Genomic DNA, 24,992 nt, shown 5'->3' with positions numbered 1-24,992 from the left:
AAACATGAAACATAACTGGAAAATAAAATTTAACTACAACTACGTTTGCTTATTTTTAGAGTCTTTTATGACATCAAGAGAAATGATCCCAGAAAGAAAAAATCAAGAAAAAGAATCTGATGATGCCTTAACTGTGAATGAAGAGACTTCTGAGGAAAGTAATCAGATGGAGGAGTCCGATCTGTCTCGAGCTGAGAAAGATCTACATTCTGAAGGTAGCGAAAACATGGACCCTGTAAGTAGTGGTTCTGACTGCCATCAGACGGCAGAATCGGTGGGATCCACTTCCAGTAAGACTGGAGAGATTCTCTCGGAATCATCCATGGAAAATGATGACGACGCCACGGAAGTCCCAGATGAACCAATGGAGCAAGACTGACTACTTAAAAGCATTTAGACGCAGTATTTTACATGCAGTTCTGGCTTTACACTGTATAAAACTTTTGTGTAATAAAGTGGACCTTTAGTTTTACAAGAGAAAGAGAAGCAGGTTGTTAAAGTGAAGTACTTTAAGAAGTGCTTTAAGTGTGAATCCTGAAAGTTCTACGTGTAAGAACTGTGAATAGCAGCTCCTCTGGGTTCTGCTTACTGCTTTTTTTTTTTTTTTTTTTTGGCGTCTGGTCAAATCAGTGGTTTGTGTATAGATTTTTTTGTTTTTTTAATTTAGAATTAAAGTTTTTAAACTGGAACATAATAATTATAATTTTGAGAACCTTTCAAGATTATCACCTTTAGTTTATACATCTGCAAGAAAGCTTTACGTCTTATCTCTTTCTGACAGCTATAGCGGTTTTCACATTTTGGTCATAGTGTCAACATTTTCACATGTGAATTATAGGGTTTCATGCTGGTTTCCAGGTTTTATCGGTTGACTATGTACAATGGAACTTTAAGTCATATATACATACATATATATATATATATATATTATTCTAAGGGGGGAAATGTTATATTTTTCTGTTTCTATAAGAGATGAATACAGTGGATAATTTTCTATTGGTGATGATTGAGTTCACCTCTTTCACGAGACATTTTCTTTCTCTTCTGAGTAATTCACATAAAATCTGGCCCTGTGAAACCCTGGAAATCTTAAGTCTGTTGTAATACCAGGTTAAACACATTCCAAGACATCTGTTCAAACTAAAATTCTTTTGTATACTTCAGAGGTGCCTGATAAAAAGACTTCATTATTTATGAGAAAATGTGCTTTATCTTGGAAATTGTGTTCACACATCAGCTTACTGTTTTCTTGAGCGAATGCTTACGAAGCTGACATGAGACCATCTCAGAAGAACCAGGCAGGTTCCGTAACCTCTTGCTTGCTTTTCTGACATTGTGAATATTACACATTTCTTTCTAAATTATTCTAGAGTATGCAATTGTCAATGGTATAAAACACCACTGTACTGGAAGAATTAATATATTACTTTAGTAATGTACCTGAGCTAAAATGACTGAAGCTTTAGGGGGTGCATAGAAACCACCATAATTTGTATGACATTTTGAAGTGAATTAAATATTTTTGAACATGCTTCTTCGACAGCCAGTGTTATATTTTTCAGATCAACACAAAGCACAATGATTACTCTCAACTCAATATTTTCAAATTCACATATTTAAAGTCATGCAAGCTGCAACTTCCCTGTCAAAATTACTGGCTGCCAAATTTATACCTGTTTCTTCAGCTGTACCTTTTGATATTTAGAATTTTTAAATTTCTGTAAAGTAGATTTTGTAGAGTGTAATGTGTTCACTGCCTTTGTGAAGCGGTATATAATTGTATAATTTCTGTGTGTAAACCGAATGCTTGGGCTTTCAATACAGTATTCATATGAAGCAATAAATATTCATGTTATGAAATACTCGAGTACATTTTTATCAAAATACAAAAGAATCCCTTTTTTTAGTTTCAGATACCTGAAGTACACAGATGAACTTATAAAAACATGCAAACAGTTTCTGACACTGTATCATATGCTTTGGGTGATTTGGAGGGAAACCACAAGTTTTGCATTTTGACTACTTAAATTGCTATGACTTAAAAAAAAAATACCCAAATGATTTGACGCTGTGTATGTTTTTAGGGTATATACTACTGACTGACTTGACAGGTTCACAAGCAGCTCGATGATATATTTATGAATATGTCTAATACTTTAAAAATAAAGACCGAATATTGATTTACTGTAACAAGAGGGGGTAATCAAACATTGTAAATTTAAAAAATTTTTTGCGACGATGTTAAAATGAAGCAATTTAAATGTGACTTTCATTTGTAGTGACCTGTTTATTTTGTTGAGGGATATTTTGCCAATGAGAACAGATTTTAAACATTTTAAGTTTAGAAATTTAGGAATTTTCTTTAGAATATTTATGAAATTATTGTCAATAAACCTATTCTTTAATCTCCTGTGACCTTTTGATATGTTTTGTTTTAATTGTAGTGCCATGGACCACTTGTAAACAAATCTACTTAGTTTTGTTGGTTATAAGTTGAAGATTCAGTGTCATGACTTTGAGGTCTGTGGTTTAATTTGTAAACTTGCAATTGCTATTTTTGCAAGGGCAAATGTATTTCTTTATTAAATAAAGTACAATAATGGTGAATGTACCAAAATGACATCACTTAACTCTATGAGAGATCTACATTTTAATCTATAGTTTAATCGTTTTAATATTTATTAGATGTTCATATGTCGATCATAGATCAAACTTGTTGCTGTTTATACAGATAATTGTGGAATGCTGATGGAGTATCTTCTTTAGGGTAGGTGGAATACTTCTCTCGTGGGACTGGGAGTCTAGTTGAGCTGGCTTTAGATACTGGTGGCCCCGGGGAAGTAAATCTCCACAAACGTGCAGGTGCACATCTGATCCCTGCACCAGGGAACGCCAGACCCCACAGCAGCTAGCCGACTGGTGCGTTGTTTAAAAGGCGATTTTCAGCCCATTTCCTTAACACATGGAGCAAAGTGCTATCCAAAGGTTGAAATGGAAAAGCAAGGCTTGAGTGATTAAAGGTATTTTATTTTTTGACCTTGAACAGATTGTTTACCTGTTGCTCTAGTCTCTGAACCCAACGAAAAAATTTGGAGATGCTAATGAGGAAAGAGAATATAAATATAGTATGTTTTTATCACTCTTCCCTTTTAAAAAGTGAAAACAAAACTTGTACATTTTTGAAAAATATGTTTTCAGTTCCAGAAATATAGCAGAACAGAAATAATTAGTGAAAATGTTATATTTTAAATGTTGATTATTAGATGGATTTAAACCACTTAGTATATATTCCACATCTACACCTTTCAGGAGTGTAGCCTGATCGATGGAGTTGCCCGTCAGGGAGTATGAAGCACTTGACGTGGAAAGGTCCCCCAAAGTCGGGCAGGACGGCATGGCCTGTTAAGCATTGAGGTTCAGAGTATTTTATTTTGCTGGTGTAGATAGGCATGTATTTATGCATTTGTAAAATCAGCAACTTTTCAAATAATGTAAATGTAATATACTAGTTCACTTATAAAGGTACTTGGGCAGAATCTAAAGCTGCTGCAATGTTTGATTTGTGAAAAAAAATGTAACATGGTAAGGATGAAATGTAACTTGCAGAACCAAAGGAAATAAACATGGGGTGGTGCTTCGGATTGTCTTCTGAGTGGGAGTTTTTTAAATGCATTGATTTTGATAAAACGAAGGTCAGTTCTCTCCAGAGATTTGTGCCACTCATAAAATGGATGAATGCAAAAACACCTTGTAATTTCATATGGAATTATTAAAATTAGGTTTACTGGGTTATTGGCCTCATAAGGATGCTAGTATGTATTGGTTAGACTACATCTTTCACATTTAAGAAATAATCAGTACACTTCAGAATTTTATTTCAACTTGGAGCCTAGATAACTTTGCCAAATAAATGTATTATTTTCATAATGCAATAAAATATAAATTAGAAGAATACCTTCCTGTGTGGAATGACTTTATTTACTGGTTCACCCGCCCCGACCCACCTAAGATAGCTGAGTATCAACAGCATTTTCTGATCTCAAGAGAAGCTTAATGTGTAGCTATCACAGTCCTGCTTCTTAAGTGATCACAGCATGTTCAGTCAGGAGATGCAACTGAGTTGACTGGAAAGTTGTGGGGTTTTCCCTGATGTTTTAAGCCTGGTCAGCTGGTCAAATTGATGTGTTTAAGAATTTCTGCTGGCTGATTGGGCACGAGTACGGGCTCTGGGCTCCGCCCACTTTGAGTCAGAGTGTAGTCAGGTGGAGAGGTGGATTGGGTGCGACTTCCAGTTGGGTTCTTTATGCTTGTTACTGCGTGGCAGGCAGCTGGTAAGTATTTTTTTACTTTCACCTTCTTCCTGTGCCATCTCTGTAACATCCCCCCGCTGAATTTTATTTGCTAAAGTTGTGAGTTTGAGGGTAGTGGTAGGAAGACGGGTTTTTCCACTGACCAGTGATTAGGTTTCTGGCTACTCTGCTGTCTCGTGAAGGTAATACTGTACCTTGTAGCAGTTTTAGAGCTACACATTTTAGCTTAGAGTGTGTGACCCTTGGGTCTATTTGTAACCTTCCCAAAGATTGCAATTTTTTTTTTTTAACTTAAAAACTTGCAAAAAATGGTGGTAGTCCCATTTCTGAGTCTGCAGACTCTGTGGATAAGCTCATTTTGCAACATCTCACAGCTCGGCGTGATGCTTGGTCAGTGGGGAAGTTGAGAGCAAGCAGGCTGGGAGGACCCTGGCTGATTGCTAAGTTTCACCAGTCCCATGTCGATCTCGAGGGTGCTGATTTCAGCCCCAGACCTGATGCATGGGTTGTGGAGTTGTGAGTGGCACACACTCCCGATGTTGCTTAGAGCCAGTGCAGTACCAAGAGTCAGCACCCCAGCAAAGATGGCCATGAATATCAAGACCAGCTACCCCTGACCTATAAAAAGCACAGCACATCTCCACCTGTGGGTGACGGGGATAGGTGCTTTTGCAAGTGGGGGGTGGTGTCATTAGGCCACCCTTAGAGGTTGTCATGGGACTTGGTCTTGGTTCCATAATATTTGCAGCAAGAAATTGTAGATCACAGTAGAGCACTTGACTAGCATGTGTGAGGTACTGGGTTTGATCCTCAGCACCACATTAAAAAATAAATGAAGGTATTGTGTCCATCTACAACTAAAGAAATTTTTAAAAATTGTGGACCAGGCATGGTGGCACAGTCCTGTAACCCCAGACACTTGGGAGGCTGAGGCAGGAGGATCCCAGGTTCAAAGCCAGCTTTAGCAACTTAGCAAGTCTCAAAAAGGGTTTGGAATGTGGCTCAGTGGTTTAGTACCCCAGGTTCAATCCCTTCTACCAAAAAAAAAGAAGAAAATTGCCACGGATGGTGGTCTGAGGTTTGTAATGCTGCTTATATCTGCTAAGAACTTCAGGAGTATATGTGGCTAGGATTGTCTTCATTTTGGATACTACTGTTGGTTGCATTGCATGCAGTTCTACAGTTGGGAAGGGTGAGTTTATTTAATGGTGACTTAACAGTTTCCCTGTGCATTAGGCAATCCTGCCTTCAGTCTGAGTTGGTGTCTAAAGTTAAGTTAACTTGGTTGGAATTCAGGGTACAATTGCTCATAAATGCTTAACAATGTGGCTGACTCCCAGGTCATTATAAATGAAATTGTTCAGTCCTTAATGTGAGTGTATTACAGCAATTAAGAAGCAATAGTAACAATTCTGTTGGAAAAATGAGTTTCCACTCGGAGTTGTGCAAAACCCACCTCTTCCTGTTGGGACAGTGCAGGCGAGGACTCTGGGTGTACCTGTCGCGGTCTAGCAGCTCATCAGGTATGTCACGCTAGAACCAGGGATTCGACACAAACCACCCAGCGCATGTCAGTATTTGTTGATTTAGAATGCAGTTGAATCCTCAATGCCTTTTGGTCATGATACTTGATATTTCAATATTGAACGTTTGAAGTATATTCCAGATACAGAAGATAGAGATCAGATCCCAGTGTTTTCATGTTTTCTAAAAAAATGGTTAAGGCACAGAAAGAAGTCCAGGTGTCTTTTCAGCTTGAATTCCATTATGTTATCAAATTTCACTTTTTCCAACAGAGGAGGGATACAAAGAGCATTGGTATGGTGTCAGGTGGAGACATACATAGCTACTGTGTGTTTCAGGACTGATCAGTGAGACTCAGGCCAGGTGTGACCTTTGAGGAATTTCATTACTGTGCAGAACCGTCAGCAAGGCGAGTCATTTGGTTTTTGCAGTGCTGGGGATGAATCCAGGGCCAGCACGTGCGAGGCGAGCGCTCCACCACTGAGCCCCAGCCCAGCCCAGCAGGGCAGGGTTAACTGAAGGTGGTCCAGGTGCAAGGACAGCCCCTTAGGCTTCTCGGTTGAGCTTCACATTGAGGCGGATGGCCTCAGCACCCCAGCCGAGGAATCTCGGGTAAGTCTCCTCATCCATGGATGAGGTCGTGATATCCACCTGGCAGGGTTATTAGAAGTTCTAATTATAATCATGGGTATAGAGTTAGTTAAGGCCTCAGAGCTGATTCTTCTTTTTTTTCAAGGGAGACAGGTGAGGAGGAGAGGAAAATGCACACTATCTCTGGGGAGGACAATAGTGTAATTGGAATCCGAGTGCAGATTTCAGTCTTGGTCAAGACCAGGATAATAATAGCGAGCACTAATTGTACACTTTCTGTATGCCCCACATTACCTTAGTAAATGTCGCCCGTTATGTGATTTTACCTTCCCATCTACCCTATGACATATTAATATTTTGTGGGTAAGATGTTTGAGGTAAAGAAAGGCACTCCCCCCAGGACCCTGCAAATGAAGGTCAGAAGCCAGGGCAGGGGCTCTGCTTTGCCAGCCCCTTGGTTTTTGCCCATTAGGCATAAGCAGGTCCAAGCTTCTGGTCTTGGAGTGCTTTTCTGCTTCACCTGACCTTTCTAAAGGGATCATCCATGTTTTTCCAGCTAGACCTCTTAAAACATGATGTATTGTTAAATTTATTTTTTCAAATTAGATAATTTATGTCCAATTAAAATTAAAGAAGAACACAATGGTACATATCAGCCTGTGTCCCATACCCCTGCTTCTAAATTCCTGAGTTGGACCCTTCTTCCCCACCCCTGAGGAGGTCTCTGACGGCGGGACACAGTACTCCAGAGCCGGGACTGTGCAGCTGGGCTCCTTGGGCTGGAACCCCAGCTCTGCCACTCGGCACTCTTGGAAGATAAGAGGAGCGAGGTGCCTGCCCTGCAGGACTGTGGCCAAAATACCAACAAGAACAGCTTTGAGGAAAAGCTTACTTCAACTCCTGCTCCGAGTTTCCGTCCACGGTGGACTGACTGCATTGCTCCGGGCCCTTGATGAGGCAGATCACGGGGGAAGGACATGGAGGAGGAAAGCTGCTCAGCTCATGGGTCAGGAAGCAGCAAGGGGCTTCTCAGAAGAGGCACCCTCCCATCCCTCCACACCCCATCTGGCTACAGTCCCCACCCAGGACGGCAGTCCTTCCAGACCTAACTCACCTAATGGACCAATCCAGCTCTTGCCACCTAGTTATTGCACCTCCGACTGTGGCTGCGTTAACCCAGGAGCTCTGGGACACGCCTGTCCACACGGCAGCAGGCTGTGGTGAAGGTTCCACTGAGGGTGTCTGGCAGCTGAGCCCTGCAGGCAGCCTGCAGTGCAGCGTCCTGTGCTGCCCCAGAGATCGTGACTCGCTTTTGCGGCACGGCTTCTCCTTCCATGTGAAGACGCACTAGGACACGGAGGCGGTCTCGTCCTGGGGGACCGTGGCCAGCTGTTCCTGGGGTGCACTGCTTCGGCTTGTGATCAGTGACCCTGGCTGTGGCCCTCCCTTAGGCAGAACTCTTGGCTGTTGCTTGGTAAGAAAGCCGCATCCGTCCCACGGTGACACCTACCTGCTTGACAAATGCCCCTCTGCGTGCTGCGCTCTTTCCCTGATTTCGCTTCACCCTTGGTCCCGGCGCGATGCGGGGCGAGTCTGCTGGGGTGCTTTCTGGAACTTCAGCTCCCGGCTCTACAGCAGCGCCATCTCCGGGGGAGCGGCCTCCCTGCCCCGCACGGGCCCTCCCCAGGCGTTGGCCGCGGGACCAGGAGCTGCATCTGGGTGCCCGAGGGGATCAGAGCAGTGCCTGGAAGTCACCGTCCACCGGAGCAGGCAGTGGCCTGCTTGCTGTCCTTGAAGATGTATTAAGGGGCGACTGAGGAGGCAGGTCCTGGGGATGCCGCAGGCCAGGCGGACAGACAAGTGAGGATGTACGTAAGAAGGGGACCCAGCTACGAATCTGGACAGTGCCGGCAGAAGACTGAGCGGTGACAGGTTCCCTCCTCAGGGGGTTGTGTCTGAAATGGCGTGGTGGTGACTATCCCCTCACGGAGGGCCTCATCCTCAGAGGCCCCACGGTCCGTCTGAGAAAGCCCGTGCTTCTTGAAGGGCGTCTCTCTCGTGCCTCGATCTCTGTCATCCCCACGAACCTGGATGAGTGACCAGGTTCGGCTTCGGGATGATGCCATTGAATCCCATGCACCGCACCAGAGCAGCTTTCAGAGAAGTGTTTAAACATCAAAACCATGTGGACCTGTGACAACACAGTCACGTTCTTTTTCAGAAAAACCGAGTCCTAGCGAATGAGAACCAGCCGCTGAGAAGGAGGTAGCCAGATCCCGGACGGCAGAGCGCGACTTACTGGTCCCTTACGGACAGACGTGTGGTCACGGGTGGCAGCCAGACAAGGGGCTTCCCCAGATTGGGTTAGAAGGAGGAGGCGTCCGCAGAGGCTAGGACAAAGGGGACCTCTTCTGAGTGGAACGTACTGGCGGGTTTCAGGTCGATATGGAAGAGGCACACTCCTGGCTGGCTGTAGAATGCAGGGGACCGTGTGGGACACTGACCAGGGCTCCTCCCCGACAGTCCTGGTGGCCGGAACTCAAGATGGCTGTGGTCAGGTCCAGCCGAAACCCAACACACTCCCTGCCCAGCGCCAGCCTCACACGCACCCAGATATTCCCGCGCCTGGAGCGTTGCTGGACAGAAGTTCATCAGGTGAACAAGTGAAGTCGGTGTTTTTAATAAGTGTGTGGAGTTCTTAGCCGTTTACCGTGTCCGGGTGACGCGAAGCTCCCCCGTCCACTGGTCGCCTCTCCCCTTTCCCTAGTCCCCGTGCGTTAGTTGTTTTGTTTTTGTGGTGCTGGGGACTGAGCCCAGGGCCTTGCGCCCGCTAGGCAAGCCCTCTACCCACCGAGCCATTTTCCCAACGCCCTCCCTGGTCCCTATGTAACCAGTCATTTTTTATTCGTTCCTCGCTACCCGATGCAAATACAAGCAAATCAAAACACGCAGTCTTATTTCCTTGCAGAAGAGGAGTGTGCTCTCTGCATACGCTGCTGCGGTCCCTCCAGGTTCTCAGTGTGGAACGTGCCACCTGCATACAGCAGGTGCGCACTTGTCCTCAGCTGTGGCTTTTGCACGCGGCCTGGTCGGTGAGACCCGTCTCAGGTTTCCCGCGGCGTCTGTGGGTGGAGTCCCAGCAGAGTGGGATCTGGGTGCCAGGTAGCTGCTTGAGGGACAGGGACAGTGAGGCCGGTTAACCCCCTCCCTGGGGCTGGCCGGTGTGAGGGAGCCTGGGCCCCACGGAGGACGGCGGGTCTTCCTCTGGCACCTCTCAGTCGGTGTCCTTTGCCCACTTCCCACTGGAACTGTTGGCCTCGTACTTTAGAATCTCTGGTAAGTTTGGGGGTTGTCTTTAGCATTTCTTTGATGTATTATGGAAGTTGACTCATACTGAGTAAGTTTTTTTGTTTGTTTTTTGTTTTTTTAATCCCCCAGTTGGGTCTTTTCCTTTTGGTATTTATTGTGTGACCAAAAAAAAAAAAAAAAAAAAAAAACCAACAAAAAACAACAACAAAAAAAATTCACAAGCCAAAAAAAAAAAAAATTGCATTTCTTTGATTTTTGTGATGTTACGAATGGTTCTGAATTTTACATCAGTGACTAACGGCTTCCCCCATCTTAAGTGGATTCGTTCATGTTTGACGCTTGGTCTGTTGGCGAGCGCTTCTGTCCCGACCGAGGTGCGTGCTGTGGCCCAGTGCGGAAGCCTCACTGTCACAGACTGGCTGGCCGCCTTGTCTCCAGGACCCTGTCCTCTGCTCCCAGGTCCCTCTCAGGTGCCGATCCCTCGCCCGCTTACTCGCGGACGTTTATGGAGTTGACCTTCAAGGGCAGCAGAGGCCTCTTTACAGCTCTTGAGTGTTTTCAGACCCAGTCTTGCGTGTTGCTTTTTCATGTGAATTCGTGCAATTCCAGAAAAATGATTCTTGGAGCTTTAGTTCAGATCCTGGTATTTCTCTTTATCTTCGCTGCGGGGATCACCCAGGACCTTGCACAGGCTCCAACCTGAGCCGCATCCGCAGCCCCAGGGCTGGAAGGCATTTTTGGATCCACAGGGGAAGAGTCCACATCTCGATGATGTTGGATCTTCCTCGCCAAGAACTCAGTTGGCTCTCTGTTCAGGTGCTTTTGTGACTTCAAACATGTTTAAATTTCCCGGTGGAGTTTGCATGTCTCCGGTTCGGTTTGTCCCCAAGCTATTTTCTAGCTCAGGAATCAGCACATCACAGCCTGCGGGCTCATGGACGGTTTCCATATGGCCCACGAGGCTAGAATGGCTTTTACATTTTAATGGTTGGAAAAGACTCAAAAGAAAAGCAATACTTTGTGATGTGAAAATTTATTTGAAATCCAAATGTCAGGATCCATATTACGGGTGTTTTGGAACCAAGCCTCACCTGGTGCAAGTAGTGGCTGCTTTAACGTGCACTTCCGTCCCCCAACGTCAGAGCTACTCGTGACTTGCCTGGCCCTGCTTCTGACAATGCAGAACCCAGCTGAAGATGACGGAGAATTTGCAGGAAGTCCTGATGGGTCTGCCAGGAACTGAAATGCCTGGAATTTCTGCAGAGGAGAAATAAACTGAGTACCATTGACAAAAGATTTTTTTTTTTTTTTTGATACCAACCAGAGATTAAACCCAGTGCACTTAACCACTGAGCCACACCCCCAGCCCCTTTTTCCTTTTTTATTTAGAGAGAGGGTCTCACTGAGTTTCTTAGGGCCTCGCTAAGTTGCTGAGGCTGTCCTTGAACTTGAGATCCTCCTGCCTTAGCCTTCCAAGGAGCTGGGATGACAGGCGTGGCCACCCTGGCTGGCACCTTTGACAAAAGATTGAAAGTCCGTTTTCTCTTTCAGGTGAACTTGGCAATCTTCCCTTCTGTGTATATTTTTCTCATGAGAGGGGCAGAATCTGCTCTGGGGAAGGAAGGAGAGCTTCAGACTACCTGACATGTCACCTACTCACCAAAGAGAAATGGTAAGGTGACTTTGGAGCCACCGTCACCCATTCTTCACCTTTTCATGGTCAGTTGTGACCCAGCGGAAGGAGAGCCAGCGAGCGCAGATACCAGGAGCATGTGGCCTCCCAGCTGCTCTCTTGCCAGGCCGCTGGGCGATCGACAGCTGGCCCCTCACGGTCCTCCTGTGTCCCCTCTCCTCCACTGCACTGCCCCTCCTCATTCAGGAGGTGGGTTCTCAGGTCCCCAGGTGGTCCCTGTTGTAACTGATCTGGTGGAAACTCGGGTAGCATAGTTTGGCCCAACGGCACACAGTCCATCCACGGTGGCTCATGCACACGTGTCTCAAGACCTACAGCCACTGAAACTTAGTCCAGGGTCATTATATGAAAAAAGTCTGGAAAAAGCCATTTCTTCCATGTTCTTCTCCAGAAGCCCCTGGCTGGGGAGCGTGGGGCGGCCTCTCTTGCTGGCCCGAGGGGCAGGTGTCCCTCAGCGCTGTGCCCAGGTCAGGTGGCGTCCACCTGCGCTCACGTTTTCCCTAACGCATGGAACTTTTCTTGGAACGAAATGGATGCGGCGCGTGGAGCAGCTGGCGACTCTGCGAGGGCCTCTCCCTCTCCGGAAGTGCCCTTCCTCTCAGGCCGTGGTGGGCTAGAGGCGGGTCTGCGGCAGATCCCTGGCAACCCGGTGGCCTCCGGGAGGTCTGGCGGAGGCCCACGCCACCTGCCTTCACTGCGAAGCTGCAGAGGTGACAGCCTGCCACCCCAGCCCCACCCCTAGGGACATCTGTTGTTCAGCTCTGGTCCCTGCCACCAAGGTGAAGCCCAGGCTGGGGGTCCCCTCCGCCGGCCTCTTCTGCATGCCTCTCTGCCCCCAGGTCGTAAAGTGATTGGCCACCTCCTGCCCCCAGGAGTCCAGGGTCACTGAAAAACCAGAGCTGACACCTGAGCAGGCAGAGCTGCCCGAGTCACCACGCCCCACCTGTTGGGAGCCAAACCTTGTGGTCAGTGGGGACCTGGAATAAGTGATCTTGCAGCAGCGGAAGCCGTCTGTCACTGCGTGTTGAACTCTGGTGTCTCCGAAGAGTCCAGCGCGGCAGGAAGCGTCTGCTTGCCCATTTCTGGGTCCCTCTCGGGCAGGCAGGCACTGGGTGCACTGGAAGCCCGTGACTCTCAAATGCTTGACCACGGAGCCTCAAGACGCCCCTGCTCAGCCATCGATCTGAAGTTGACCTCAGCGGGGTCGGCAAGGTGGCCCCTCCATCCACCTGGAGCCTCTCTGGGGACAGCGTCTGAATCGTCTGGCTCGAGCAGAGGTTGGGACCGTCCTCAGGAGCTGCATAAAACACGATCTAAAGCTTTCCTGGCGTCGCTTGAGGCAACTCAGAGGGGACCCTATGTCCACTCCACAGCCACAGAGACTGTCCTTTTAAAATCGACACTGAGAAGTGGTGTTTCTAAGTCGCCCAGCCTGACATAAAGGTCACTAGTGCACGAGCCCCAACTGACAGACAGATCTGATCTGCTGTTCTTCACCCACCGCAGAAGTGAGTCTGTTGTTGTCTCCACTGTAGACCTAAGCCCAGAGAGGTGGATTACTTTTTCCAATGACACACAGATAAATGTTGAACAGAATTCTCTGCTGCGAAAGGCTGTTTCCCTTGAGCACTGATCCTATGCAAGGGTGACTTTCAACATTTACTTGCACATTTAAAACCTTTTCCTATCCCCCTCTCCCTACAGCTTCCAAATTGACCAAACTACCCCGGTTATGACATTACGAAAGTCCTCTTTGACCTTGTCGCTATCTGTGAAATGTTCCGAGTACTAAGGAGCCTGTTACGAGAGGGTCCAGCCCTTTGCTTTCTGTGGAGGTCCTGTTATGGAGAACATTTTTCTGCCTGCCGTGATTGACAGGAGTTTCAGATTTCCTCAATTCCTGCTCACAGCTGTTGCTCCATTTGCTTTGACCCAACCCTGCTGCAGAAACGTGAGCAGAGTGTATTGAATACACGGGGTACTTCTGAAAAGTCCCTGCCAGCTGGAAGCTCTGCTGCATGTCACTGTTGTTAATTTGGTTCTCCTGGCCTGCGCCCTAGGGAGGTGGTATCTTCAAGCAGTGCAGGTCTTGGCCTCCACGAAGGGACCTTATTTCAGTGTCCCCAGGTTGATACCGCCTCCCAGGGCCTCCCTCTTCTGCTGGCCACGGTGGGGCCGAAGCGCGGCCCTCTGCTGCCCTCTGGCGGCCATGCGTTTAGTTGCAGAGAGTGGTGGCGGGTTTCTTAAAAAAAAAAAAAAAAAAAAAAAGGGAAAAATGGAAAAAAAGGTCCTGCATATGTTTTTAGTCAGCAGCACGTCCTGCAATGTGACAGTCCCGTCAAAACAATATGACTCAACACACTTCAAAGTAACCACAAGAGAAAACACGCCGGCACGTTTGGGAGCGCTCTCGACAGGGCCTCACGGTGCCCAGAAGCCAGGTACACTCAGGGACAGGCCGTGCGGCGGGAAGCGGGGGTCAAGTCCCGGCCCTCGGCCTCCAGTGGGACACTGCTGGCGCCCAGCCTCTGGATGCCCGGCGCTGGAGGCTGCGTTGGCCTCCCGTTTCTCTAGAACACGAGCCTCCATTCAGGGGTGCAGGTACTGAGTGTCCCTGTCACCTGGGGTGCAGGTGGCAGGGCAGCAGGCAGGAGACAGACCTCAGCAACTGCAAGTTACTTCCCCAAAGGTCTGTCCCAGACCATTGTTCCCCACGCTGCAGAGAACAGCAGAGCTAGAGTTGACGACAGCCCTTTCTCAGGACCAGCTTGCTATCCCCGTGAACTGGACCCTCCTAGGATAGGCCAGAAGGGACATGTCAGTGTCCCCAAGAGCTGGGCGGACTGTGCTCAACTTCTCCTTGTTTCTCTGGCTACTTTCCATTTCTTGCTTTATAAAATATCAAAGGGCTGGGCTTAGAATTTCAGAAAATTCGGCTGCTCTGGTACCTGCAGCCTTACAATCCCGTCAGAATTCCTGGAATTCAGCAGATAACCAGGCTTCGCCGGAACTTGCTCGGCCCTCCTGCATCCGGGTGCGGAAGGAATCGGTCTGCGGCTGAGCGGGCTCTCTGGGTCCTGCGGGGTGGCTGCTGTCCGGCATCCGGGCTGGGCTGATGTTGGTCTTTGTGGGTGGGGGGCTGTCCGGGGGGCAGATGCCTGTGAATCTGGTGGTGCTGCTGAGGACGCAGGCTGTGGTCTCCTGCCGCGGCCTGAACGCTCACTTTGGGGGGCTTCGCCACTGAACAGCACCCCCTCCTAGTTGCCCAGGCGGACTTGAACTTGCAATCCTCCTGCCTCGGGCTCCTGGGTCGGGGTCACAGGCGTGCACCGTCTTGCCGGCTCATGTGCGTTTTCTTGCGCAACTGCAGTTACTTACCTGCGGCCCTGGGGTCCGGTGCACCCGAGGCCGGCCCCGTCCCACTTGGCAGGGACGGTAGCCAGCTCCCTTCTTGGCCGAGGGAGGCTGATGACTAAAGGAAGCGCCGGCAGAAGCTCCCCCCACCTGGGCTCCCCGACCCACCCCAAGCCAGCGTGTGCACAGAGACCGCGGGACGGCCAGCTGGGTGTCCCCACCAACATTCCCACGAGGTCCAGCTGACGGCCGGCATCGCCAGCAGACCCACGAGAGGGACCCCCCAGGTGAGTGGCCCAGCCCTCTGCAGGTCCAGCCTTCCAGTGTCCGAGGTGCCCCGCTCTGTGGGAGAGGGAATCCACGCCTCGGACTCGGCGGACACAGGAAACGGTCGTGTGGTCGGTGAGTCTGGGCGGCTGACTGGAACTGTGGGGGTGCCTGGGGAGTCCAGTGCACGGTCACCCGATGTCACAGATCACCTGCTCTTAGCGGCCCGGCAGCTCTGTCCTGCAGGCCTGGAGCAGACACACCGGTCAGTTCCCGGGCAGCCAGGACCAGGTCCTGAACGGGGGCCAACGACTCTGAGGTCACGGCTTCAGAGTCCACCATGGCAATCGGCCAAGAGCCGAGAGCCTGCTGTGGCCCCAGAGCCCTTCCAGGTGCCAGGGACAGCAGTGAGCGGGAGCCGGGTTCCCAGGCCGCTGCCCTCCTGGTTCTAGAGGGAAGCAGACAACAAGCCAGCAAGGCCACCCGTCCATCAGGTGGCGGGTGCCATCATTGGCACAAACCCAGGGAAGTTAGGGAAGCCAGGAGGGGTTGGGTTGGGACTGTAATGGCACAGAAGGTGACTGCGGGACCTCCAGGGTGGTGACATGTGAGCGGGATGGAAGGAAGTGCAGGGGCAAGGTTCGCAGATGTCTGGGTAGGAGCGTCCCCAGGGCGGGAACAGCCTGTGCAAATGTCCTGGGGTGGGAGGGTGCTGAACGGAAAAACCCAGGGGCTAGTCTGGCTGGGGGGCAGTGGCCTGGGTGGGGAGGGGCACAGCGTTCTCTCCGCACCACATGAGGAGGTCAGAAATCAATCACGAAAAAACTGGAAGGCCCTAACGTGTCCCAGATGTGAAATTATGTCCAAGTAACTCGGAGTCCTACGATTACATCACCCTGACATCCGAGGCTGGGCGTAGGGGGCACACGGAGGCTGCGGAAGGGCCCAGGTTGGTCACACAGAGGCCCTTCCTCAGCATTTAGGCCTGGGGAGGCAGGTAAAGGAGGCGCCAGCAAATACGGGAAGCCCGGTTCAATCTGGATTTCAAATAAGTAACTTCTTTTTTTCTTTTAGCGCGTGTCCCTGTGCTGTGTCAGACGTGCTAAAAACATTCTTCACTATCTGCAGTGTGTAATGCGGCGCCGTGTGTATGCACGTGCGCTCGCGGGCCTCGGCACATGGCTGCGTGGTGCGAGGGCGCGACCTGGTGGGTGGGTGGGCGGGTGCCCCACGTGCACGCGCACCTTCCGCGCCTCGCCCTCGCCAGGTGCACTCAGCCTGAGCAGGCGCACCTGGGCAGGTGGGCCCCTTCCAGGTGCCCCGCGGGCTGCCTGCGCGCCCAGCCGGCCCAGGCCCCCGGCCACCGTCTGCATCTACCAGGCCCTGGCGAGCCCCGGGGCCCGCTTTGCGTTCTGCGGGAGCGACCCGGCAGGTAGTAGACCCTCCTGTGCCTGAAAGCCCACCTTCCGTCTTGCAAAACGAGAAATGTGACCTGTACTTTTCGTTCTTTAAAAAAACTTTTTTGTAGCTGTCAGTGGACAGAATGCCTTTATTTTGTGTATGTATTTTTACGCATGCTGAGGATGAACCCAGGGCTCACGCCTGCTAGGCAAGCGCTCTGCCACTGAGCCCGGCTTCAGCCTGGCCACGGGGTGGGGTGGGGTCTCCTCATCCAGAACAGCCCAGATGGGGCTCAGATCCTCAGGCTTCTTTTTTTAAAATCTTTATCTGTTCTAATGAGCCGCACATGACAGTAGACCGCACTTATACATCTTGATAGATCACACGTAAGTGGAGTGCACGCTCATTTTTCTGATTGTGCATGTTGCAGGATCACATGGGTCATGCAGTCACACAGGTACCTGAGGTCATAACGTCTGTTTCACTCAACTATCCTTCCTACCCCTCCCTTCAGTCCCCTCTACCTAATCTAAAGTACCTGTTATTCCCTATCCACCCCCATTGTGAATTAGTATCTGCGTATCAGAGAAAACGTTCAGCTTTTGGTTTTGGGGCTTTGGCTCATTTCATTTAGCATGATGTTCTCTAACTCCATCCGTTAACCAGCAAATGCCCCAATTTCATTCTTCTTTATGGCTGAGTAATATTCCGTCCTATGTATGTATGTGCCACATTTTCTTTACCCGCTCCTCTGTGGAAGGGCATCGAGGTTGGTGCCACAGCTCAGCTATGGTGAGCTGAGCTTACTGTGATGGAGGCGGGGTAACAGCACATCCCGCGGATCAGTCCTGAGGATGATCGGGCGGCCCGTGTGAGCGTGCACAGAGACCCAATCCAAGGAGGCTCTCTGCGTGGCTTCATTCCGCTTCCACTCTGAGGATCTTGGAACCTCCGCTTGTTTTTTCCCCTTATTCCAGAAAAAAACCTGTCTTCTCCTCCCCTTCTCTGGGAAGGGCTGGCGGGCATCGTGTGTGTGGACGGGGAGACTGGGATCGTTTTATTGTAGAAGTCGCCTGCTGAACTTCGGAAGGGACGACGGGCCGTTGTCCTACGGGCGAGGACTGCGTGCAGTTTGTCGCAGGCCCGTGAGCCGCGTCTGGACCGAGCAGTGCCCTCCGTGCCCCCCGCCAGCTGGCATGGTAGTGCTGGTTCTCCTGCATACGCTCATTTTTGGGCCTGGAGACTGAGCTGGGGCCCCTCCTGCGTGCTGGGCAGAGGCTGGGCCACCGCGCTACCCGCCCCTCATCCTGTGGAATCTCAAATCATGAACGAGTGACTCTGCTCGTTCCCAAACCCGACCTTGGAATTCCCAAAGTGGCCATGGGGAGCCTCGCCCCTCGGGGCCCCTTTAAAAACGCAGCCGGTGCTCCGGCCCGGCTCCCACGCTGCCCTGGCTGGGAATCCGCCTGTCATCCGGTCAGGGTCCCCTCTCCTTGGGGTGCAGCTGCTCACTTTGCTTTAAAATGGCGCGAGGGCTAGGTGACCAGGAACGTGGCTTCCGTCCGGCTGGTGCGTGTCCAGGGTGGCGTCTCCTGACCGCCCCCCGTGCCGCAGGTTCCGGGCCGGGCGCCAGCCTGGGTTCCAAGCAGCCCTGCGGGGACTCTGATGCCTGCCGGGTCCGAGACCACCCAGGAGCGCGTTGGGCGCTGTGCTCACGGGTCTGGGCTGCGGTGTGACTGCGTCTCACTGGTCTCCTTGCTAGACGCGCATCTGCGGGTCACCTGCCAGGTGATCCTCCCATGGCTGAGCGCACCCCTGCCCCGTGGCCGGGTGACCTGCCTCACGATCGCACCCAGTCTAGGGGCAAACAAGGGCCGCCCTCCCACCCAGCCTGGAAAACCAGCTGTTAGTCAACCTTTTTTTTGTCCCCGTGAACAGAACACCCGACGGGAACAGGTTTTGAGGAGCCGCGTCTTTGGGGCTCAGGGTTCAGAGGCTCCGTCCGTGGTCGGCCGACTCCGTGGCTCTGGCCTGAACCAGGACCCGGCCCAGGACAGGAAGCAGACCCCAGGGCCTGTCCCCAGGGCCCCCTGCTGCAGCCACACCCTGCCTGCTTGAGGCTCTGGTGACCCTGGTTTCACCTCCGACCTCTCGACGCGCGGTCTCAGCATGAGCTTTTGGGGGACACCTCACTCCTCGAGGGTGGGGACGCTGGGAAGAGAGGCTTCCTCAAGGTGCCCTTGGAATCGCCTGATAGGGCAGCTGCGCACACAGTGGGTCTCCTTTATGTGGCGGGGCCAGGGAGAGAGCCGGGCCTGGAACTGTGCGGGCAGCTCTGCCGTGGGCCCGGCCCAGCACCGGTGCTCCTGGAAGCCGGGCTCCCGAGGTCAGTGTCCCCTCAGCCCCTGGAAGCGTGGGCCTGCCTGACTAGGTGCCCCTCACTTGTGCACATACTTACGGACCTCGGTGCCCACCTGGGGTGCTGGGGACACAGCTCAGCGGTGTGTCCTTCCCTGGGCCCGCAGGCCCGGGGGCTCTCTGGCCGCAGGGGCCTGACTGCTCACTCTGCCTGGTCTGGGGGTGCAGTGTGGGGGTCGCCGTGTCGCTGAGGGACTTCCACCTGGGGCCTAGCTTGGGGTCATTCGCCGTAAACAGGGAGTCACTTCTGCGGGCTGAGCAGGAGCCCCGCGGTCCTTCAGGAGGAGCTGGAGGGTTTTCAACCTGAGCAACAGGAAATTTATCAAGAAAAAGGGAGCCACACTGGCTGCTGGTCAGAAACGCCTTCAACTAATGAGGGAGACTTGGGCTGAGACGAGTGGACCCCCCGGGCTCTCCCCAGAGGGCTGATTTTGGGGTGCCACACTCAGACGGTCTGCGGTCTGCCTGGGGCTCAGGCAGCACCTCTGCCGCTCTGCCTGGGGCTTGGCAGCCTGGCTTCTGCCCCAGGCCTTGACTTCCCTTCGCCCTCAGCCCGGTGGATTTCCAGGGAAGTCACCCCTGTGTCTCCACTTACTCGGGCCTGTCAGTCATCCCAGGTGACTGCCTAGGCGGCAGTGTTGGCAGCCCAGGTGGCTGGTTTAGCCACAGGAAGCCCTTCCTGGCCCAGCTTCCGCAGACCCCAGCCTTGCCCCGCTGCCCGGCCCTGCCAGGTACAACCAGCTGCCTTCAAAACCCAAGGCAAAGGGTTCCAGGTGTATCTAACCTGATTCTGGCAAAGACCTTGATTTCTGTTATTTTAAGAGGTTATTCCCATTGCCCTCCCCCCACAGATAACTTAACGAAGGTCATGTGTGAGAGGCCACCACCCTGTGTCCCCAGGGGCTGGCCCCGGGTAGGAGATGCCTAGGATACAGGCGTTGCAGTTCACAGCTCGGCCACCAGAGGGGGCACAATGCCTTGGGAACCGGCCGCCTCGGGCGCAGCCCAGTGGCTCAGGGGAGGGAGGGCTGTTCTCTACCAGCCCTGAGACGCTGGACCCGGCTCCACTTGTGGGCTGCTGATGAGATGCCACCAGGGGCTTCTTGCTGGGAACCTGCGTTCCGGAGAGCCAGGTCCAGCAGTGCAGACAGCAGCTCTGAGATGATGGACTCCACCGGTCAGCTCTGGCTGAGGTCCACCGTTGTCCCCCAGCGGCTCCCCAGCTCCCCTGCAGGAGGCTATGGCCGGCCGGCTCCACAGGGGTCTGGTCCCTTCCTCTCCATGACAGTCTAGCAGGGTGGAGCTGTTCCCATGCCCCTTTAAAAACGGGGAGCTGGCTCAGGACAGTGGAACGCTTACCCAAGGGTACACAGCGGCAGAGCTGGGATTTGAACCCAGGTCTGTGCGGCTCTGTGGCTTATAGCTGAGCCACAGGCTGTTCCAGACCCCATGCTAAGGGCGGGAAGCTGAGGGGGCAGGAGACAGATCCCTGTCTCGTCTGGCTGGGTTCCAGGAAGGTGGACTCTAAACAAGTGAGTAAAATGAGAACCAAGGTACTTCACGAAATTAGAAATATTTTTATTACACATATCGTGTGAGTTAATGGTCTCACTGTGGCACTGCATACGCACACATATCATGCTTATTATGTCTGTCCTCTCTCTCCTTCCCCCAGCCCTTAATAGATCCTCTTCTACTTCCAGCTCAACTTTTTTTTTCTTTTGTTTTGCTTCCACACATGAGAGAAAACACTTGCCACTTGGCTTTCTGTATCGGGTTTATTTTACTTCATAAAATGTTCTCCCATTCCATTCATTTTGCTGTGCATGGTAGGATTTCCTTCTTCTTCCTGGCTAAATAGTATTCCATTACAGCTCTATGCTGTGTTTTCATTATCCATTCATCTGTTGATGGGCACCTAGGCTGGTTCCGTGTCTAAGCTGTTGTGAATAGTTCCTCAGTAGACAGGAGTGCGTGGGCAACTCTTCTGCCTGCCGACTTCACCCAGGAGTGGGATAGCGATAGCTAGATCTCATGGTGGTTCTATTTTTAGTTTTCCAGGAACCTCCATACTGTTTTTCATTTTGTATCTTTCCACTTTGTATTTGTTCCTTTGAGAACTTTCTGTTCTGATTGGGCGTTTGTTGATTGGATTACTTTTCTTTGGTTACGTTTTTGAGTTCTTTATATATCCTGTATATTAATCCCCTGTCAGATGAATAGCTGGCAACGATTTCCTCCTGTTGTGCAGGTTTTTCCTCTACTCCATCGTTATTTCCTTCGCTGTGCTGAAGGTTTTTGATGTGATATAATCAAAGTCCGGTGGATGGGGTCCTATTAAGGAAATCATTGATCGTACCGTGCTGATGCCTTGAAATGTTCGTCTTATGTTTTCCTCTCTTGGTTTCAAATGTTCAGGTCTTGCATGAATGTGTGTGATCTATTTTGGGTTGATTTTTCTACAGGGTGAGAGTTAGGGGTCTAGTTTCCGTCTTCCACACGTGCATGTCCCGTTTTCCCGGCACCATCTGTTGGAGAGGCTCTTTTCTCCTGCTCATGTTTTTGGTCTCTTTATTGGTTCACTGTAGATGTGTGGATTTATTTCTGGGTCTTCCATTCTGTTCTGCTGGTCTACTTGCCTGTTGTTCTGCCAATACCATTGCTGTTCTGTTATGTGACTCTGCGGTGTGTTTTGAATCAGGTCTCCTGCTGCCTCTGCAATTGCTCTTTGTGCTTGGGATTGCTTTGTCTATGGGGGACATTTTGCACTTCCATTTGAATTTTCGGGTTGTTTTTCCCTAGTTCTATGGGAAAGTCATTGGTGTTTGGTGGGTTGGCACTGACTCTGTAGATCGCTTTGGGTAGCAGGGCCCTTTTGACAGTCATAATTCTCCTCCATAAGCTTGGGTCTTCCGGTGTTGTCTTCAGTTTCTTTTTTTCAGGGTTTTTGTCATTTTCATCGTTGTGATTTTTCACCTTATTTGGTAGGTATTTTATTTTCTGAGGCATTGGAGTGGGGTTTCTTTCCTGATTTCTTTCTCAGACAGTCATTATTGGTGTATAGAAGAGCTACTATTTTTGATACGTCAATTTTGTATCCTGCTACTTTACTAAGTTGCTTATCAGTTCTGAGAGTATTTTGGTGGAGTCTTTAGAGTCTTCAAAGTAGAGACTCAGATCACCACCAACCAGGGATAATTTGGCTTCCTCTTTTCCTATTTGTATCCCACTTATTTCTTTTTCTTTCCTAATTGCTGTGGTTTAGATTTCTAGTACAACTTTGGGTAAGAGTGGTGAGAATGGACCACTTCATCTTGTTCCAGATCTTCAAGGAAATGCTTTTAGCTGTTCCTTGTTCAGTATGATGTGGGCTGTGGGTTTGTTGTCTAAAGCCTTTATTTACCAAGTCGAGGTCTGATACTTCTAGACCTAATTTCTTCAGGGCTTTTCTCATGGAGAGATGTTGAATTTACCAAAGGCTTTTTCTGCTTCTGTAGAGATGATCATGTGATTTTAACCTTTGATTCTGTTTGTGTGCCATATTAGATTTATTGATTTAGGTTGGGCCATTCTTGCGTCCCTGGAATGAAACAATTGATCATGGTGTAGCCTCTTTCAATGGGCTGTTGAATTTGGTTTGCAAATATTTTATAGAGTTTTGCTTGTAGGTTCATCCAGGATATTGGAGCATGATTGTTTTGTTTTTCTCTCTCTGTGCCTGTATCAGATTTTGGTAGCAGGTAATACTGACTTTGCAGAATGAGTTTGGAAGGGTTCCTTCCTTTTTCTATTTCATCGAACAGTTTGAGGATCATTGGTGTTAATTCTTTAAAAGTCTAGTAAAATTTGGCAGTGAACACATATGGTTCTGTGCTCTTCTTTGTTGGTTGACATTTTTTTTTATTATTGCTTCAATTGCATCACTTATTATTGATCTTTTTTTTTGGTTGCTGGCATATTTTGGCAATCATACTTTTTTTAAAAATTTATTTTTATTTTAAACAAATGGGATACATGTTGTTTCTGTTTGTACATGGAGTAACAGCATACCATTTGCGTACTCATACGTTTACATAGGGTAATGATGTTTGATTCATTCTGTTATGTTTTCCTTTCCCCCACCCCTCCCACCCCTCCCCTCTTTTCCCTCTATATAGTCCCTCCTTCCTCCATTCTTGCCCCCCTCCTACCCTCCATTATGTGTCACCATCCGCTTATCAACGAGATCATTCTTCCTTTGGTTTTTTGAGGTTGGCTTATCTCACTTAGCATGATATTCTCCAATTTCATCCATTTGCCTGCAAATACCATAATTTTATTATTCTTTATGGCTGACTAATATTCCATTGTATATCTATGCCACAGTTTCTTTATCCATTCATCAATTGAAGGACATCTAGGTTGGTTCCACAATCTGGCTATGGTGAATTGAGCAGCTATGAACATTGATGTGGCTGTTATCTCTGTAATATGCTGATTTTAAGTCTTTTGGGTATAGGCCAAGGAGTGGGATAGCTGGGTCAAATGGTGGTTCCATTCCAAGTTTTCTAAGGAATCTCCACACTGCTTTCCAGAGTGGCTGCACTAATTTGCATATTATTGATCTCTTTAGTTTTTTTTTTAAACATGTACTTGGTTCATTTTCCTTAGGTTATATGTGTCCAGACGTTTCTCCATTTCTTCTACATTTTCCAGTTTATTGGCATGTACTTTTAAAACACTCCCTGTGTCCCTGTGGGTCCTTTGAATTTCAGTGCTATCTGTCGTCACGTCTGCCTTCTTTAACTCCTCCCGGGGCCTTCTCTTCCATTTGGGTAGTTTAGCTGGCTGTAATGTTGGCGGCGTTGTCTTCAAGCTCTGATCTTCTTTCTGCTGGACCTGGTCTGTTGCTGAGGTTTTCCACTGAGGGATTTTTTTTTTTTCACAACTTACCGAAGCTTTTCATTTCCAAGATCTCCATTTGGTTCCTCTTCCGGTTCTCGTTCCTTGTTGAGATGCTCACTCCTATGCCACCTTGTCCTGAATCCGTTGACGTGTTTACTTGCGTTCTTTCGGATTGCACCGAGCTTTTTCAAAATCATTCCTCTGAATCCTTTGGTGTTTTGTCATTTCAACACCTTGGACTGGTCGCTCTGGTGCTGTGGCCTTGTCTTTGTTCCCTGTTGAGATTTGCCCGTCTGCTGTGTTGGGTCTCTTCTCCCTCAGAGCCTGGGCCTCCTTGGAGAGTGGCGGCTTCTCCTTCTGTCTGTACGTCTTTCTCTCTGTCCTAGTTGGTCGTACCTGACGGCGCAGCAGGGATGCATCCTGATGGGTCTCACGTGAAGGGAGTGGCATCTCGTTTTCCTGATCGTACGTGCTGCAGGTCACAGGGGTCATGGTGGGTCCTTTGAGGCTGCGTCCGGGGAGCTTGGTTTGCTGTGGAGCGTCCAGCGTGAGCCCTCTGGTCTCCCTGTGGAGTCTCGGCGCTGCTCCGTGGGATGTCACACGGCGTGTGCCAGCCTGGTGCCTGAGGGCCCGCGCTCTCTGCAGGCCTTGCCAACGCGGGTGCCCTGGGAGTCCAGGCCGGCTGGTGTGGACAGCAGAGCAGGCGGGTGCGTCCTGCCTGGTTGCCCGTGGTGCCGGGCGCCCTGCCGTGCCCAGGCTGTGTGGGTCCTGCTCCTGAGCTTGAGGGCACTCCTGGCCCTGCTGTCCCCCTCATGGTCAGGGGTCTGGGCTCTGCTTGGGCACTGGTGAGACCCTGGTGCTGTGTGGAGGGAGAGGCCGGGCCCGGGCCTCGCTCCTCTCTGTGGCCCTGTCCTCCAGGCCTGTCCTCCACGCGTGCTCTGGCAGGGCGTGGGCCACGGTGCTGAGGGCCTTCCTAGGACCAGCTCCTGAGTTCTCCGTGCCGTCGCTGTGGGGGGGTGTGACCTGAGTGACGGTCAGAGCCCCCAACTGTGCCCGCTTGGGGACAGCTCGTCAGCAGGAGGAGTTTGTCCCCGAGGTCTCCCCCAGGTGTGAGCGGGGCTGGGCGGTGCTGGGAGGGAGCCGTCCTCTCGGCGGGCGGGGCGTGTGGCAGAGCACCCACCTGACAGGTGCAGCGTCCCGGGCTCCGTGCCCACTGCCACACAGAAAAGGAGAAACACAGA

The 24,992-nt window shown here is 50.3% G+C and overlaps 1 protein-coding gene across 2 annotated transcripts in view; it reads left to right on the top strand.

The window, feature by feature from the left end:
- Window positions 1-3,954, top strand: part of Ppp4r2 (protein phosphatase 4 regulatory subunit 2) — a 46,058-nt gene extending 42,104 nt beyond the window's left edge. For both annotated transcript variants that reach the window (XM_047534736.1, XM_047534735.1), the window contains one exon: window positions 60-3,954. In XM_047534736.1, coding sequence (XP_047390692.1) covers window positions 60-379 — 320 coding nt within the window. In that variant the 3' untranslated portion in view covers window positions 380-3,954. The remainder of the gene's footprint in view (window positions 1-59) is intronic.
- The last annotated feature ends 21,038 nt before the right edge of the window (window positions 3,955-24,992 follow it).

This window comes from Sciurus carolinensis, chromosome 19 (assembly GCF_902686445.1).
Source record: "Sciurus carolinensis chromosome 19, mSciCar1.2, whole genome shotgun sequence".
NCBI classification, from domain to species: domain Eukaryota; kingdom Metazoa; phylum Chordata; class Mammalia; order Rodentia; family Sciuridae; genus Sciurus; species Sciurus carolinensis.
This window is presented reverse-complemented; position numbering and strand designations above follow the sequence as displayed.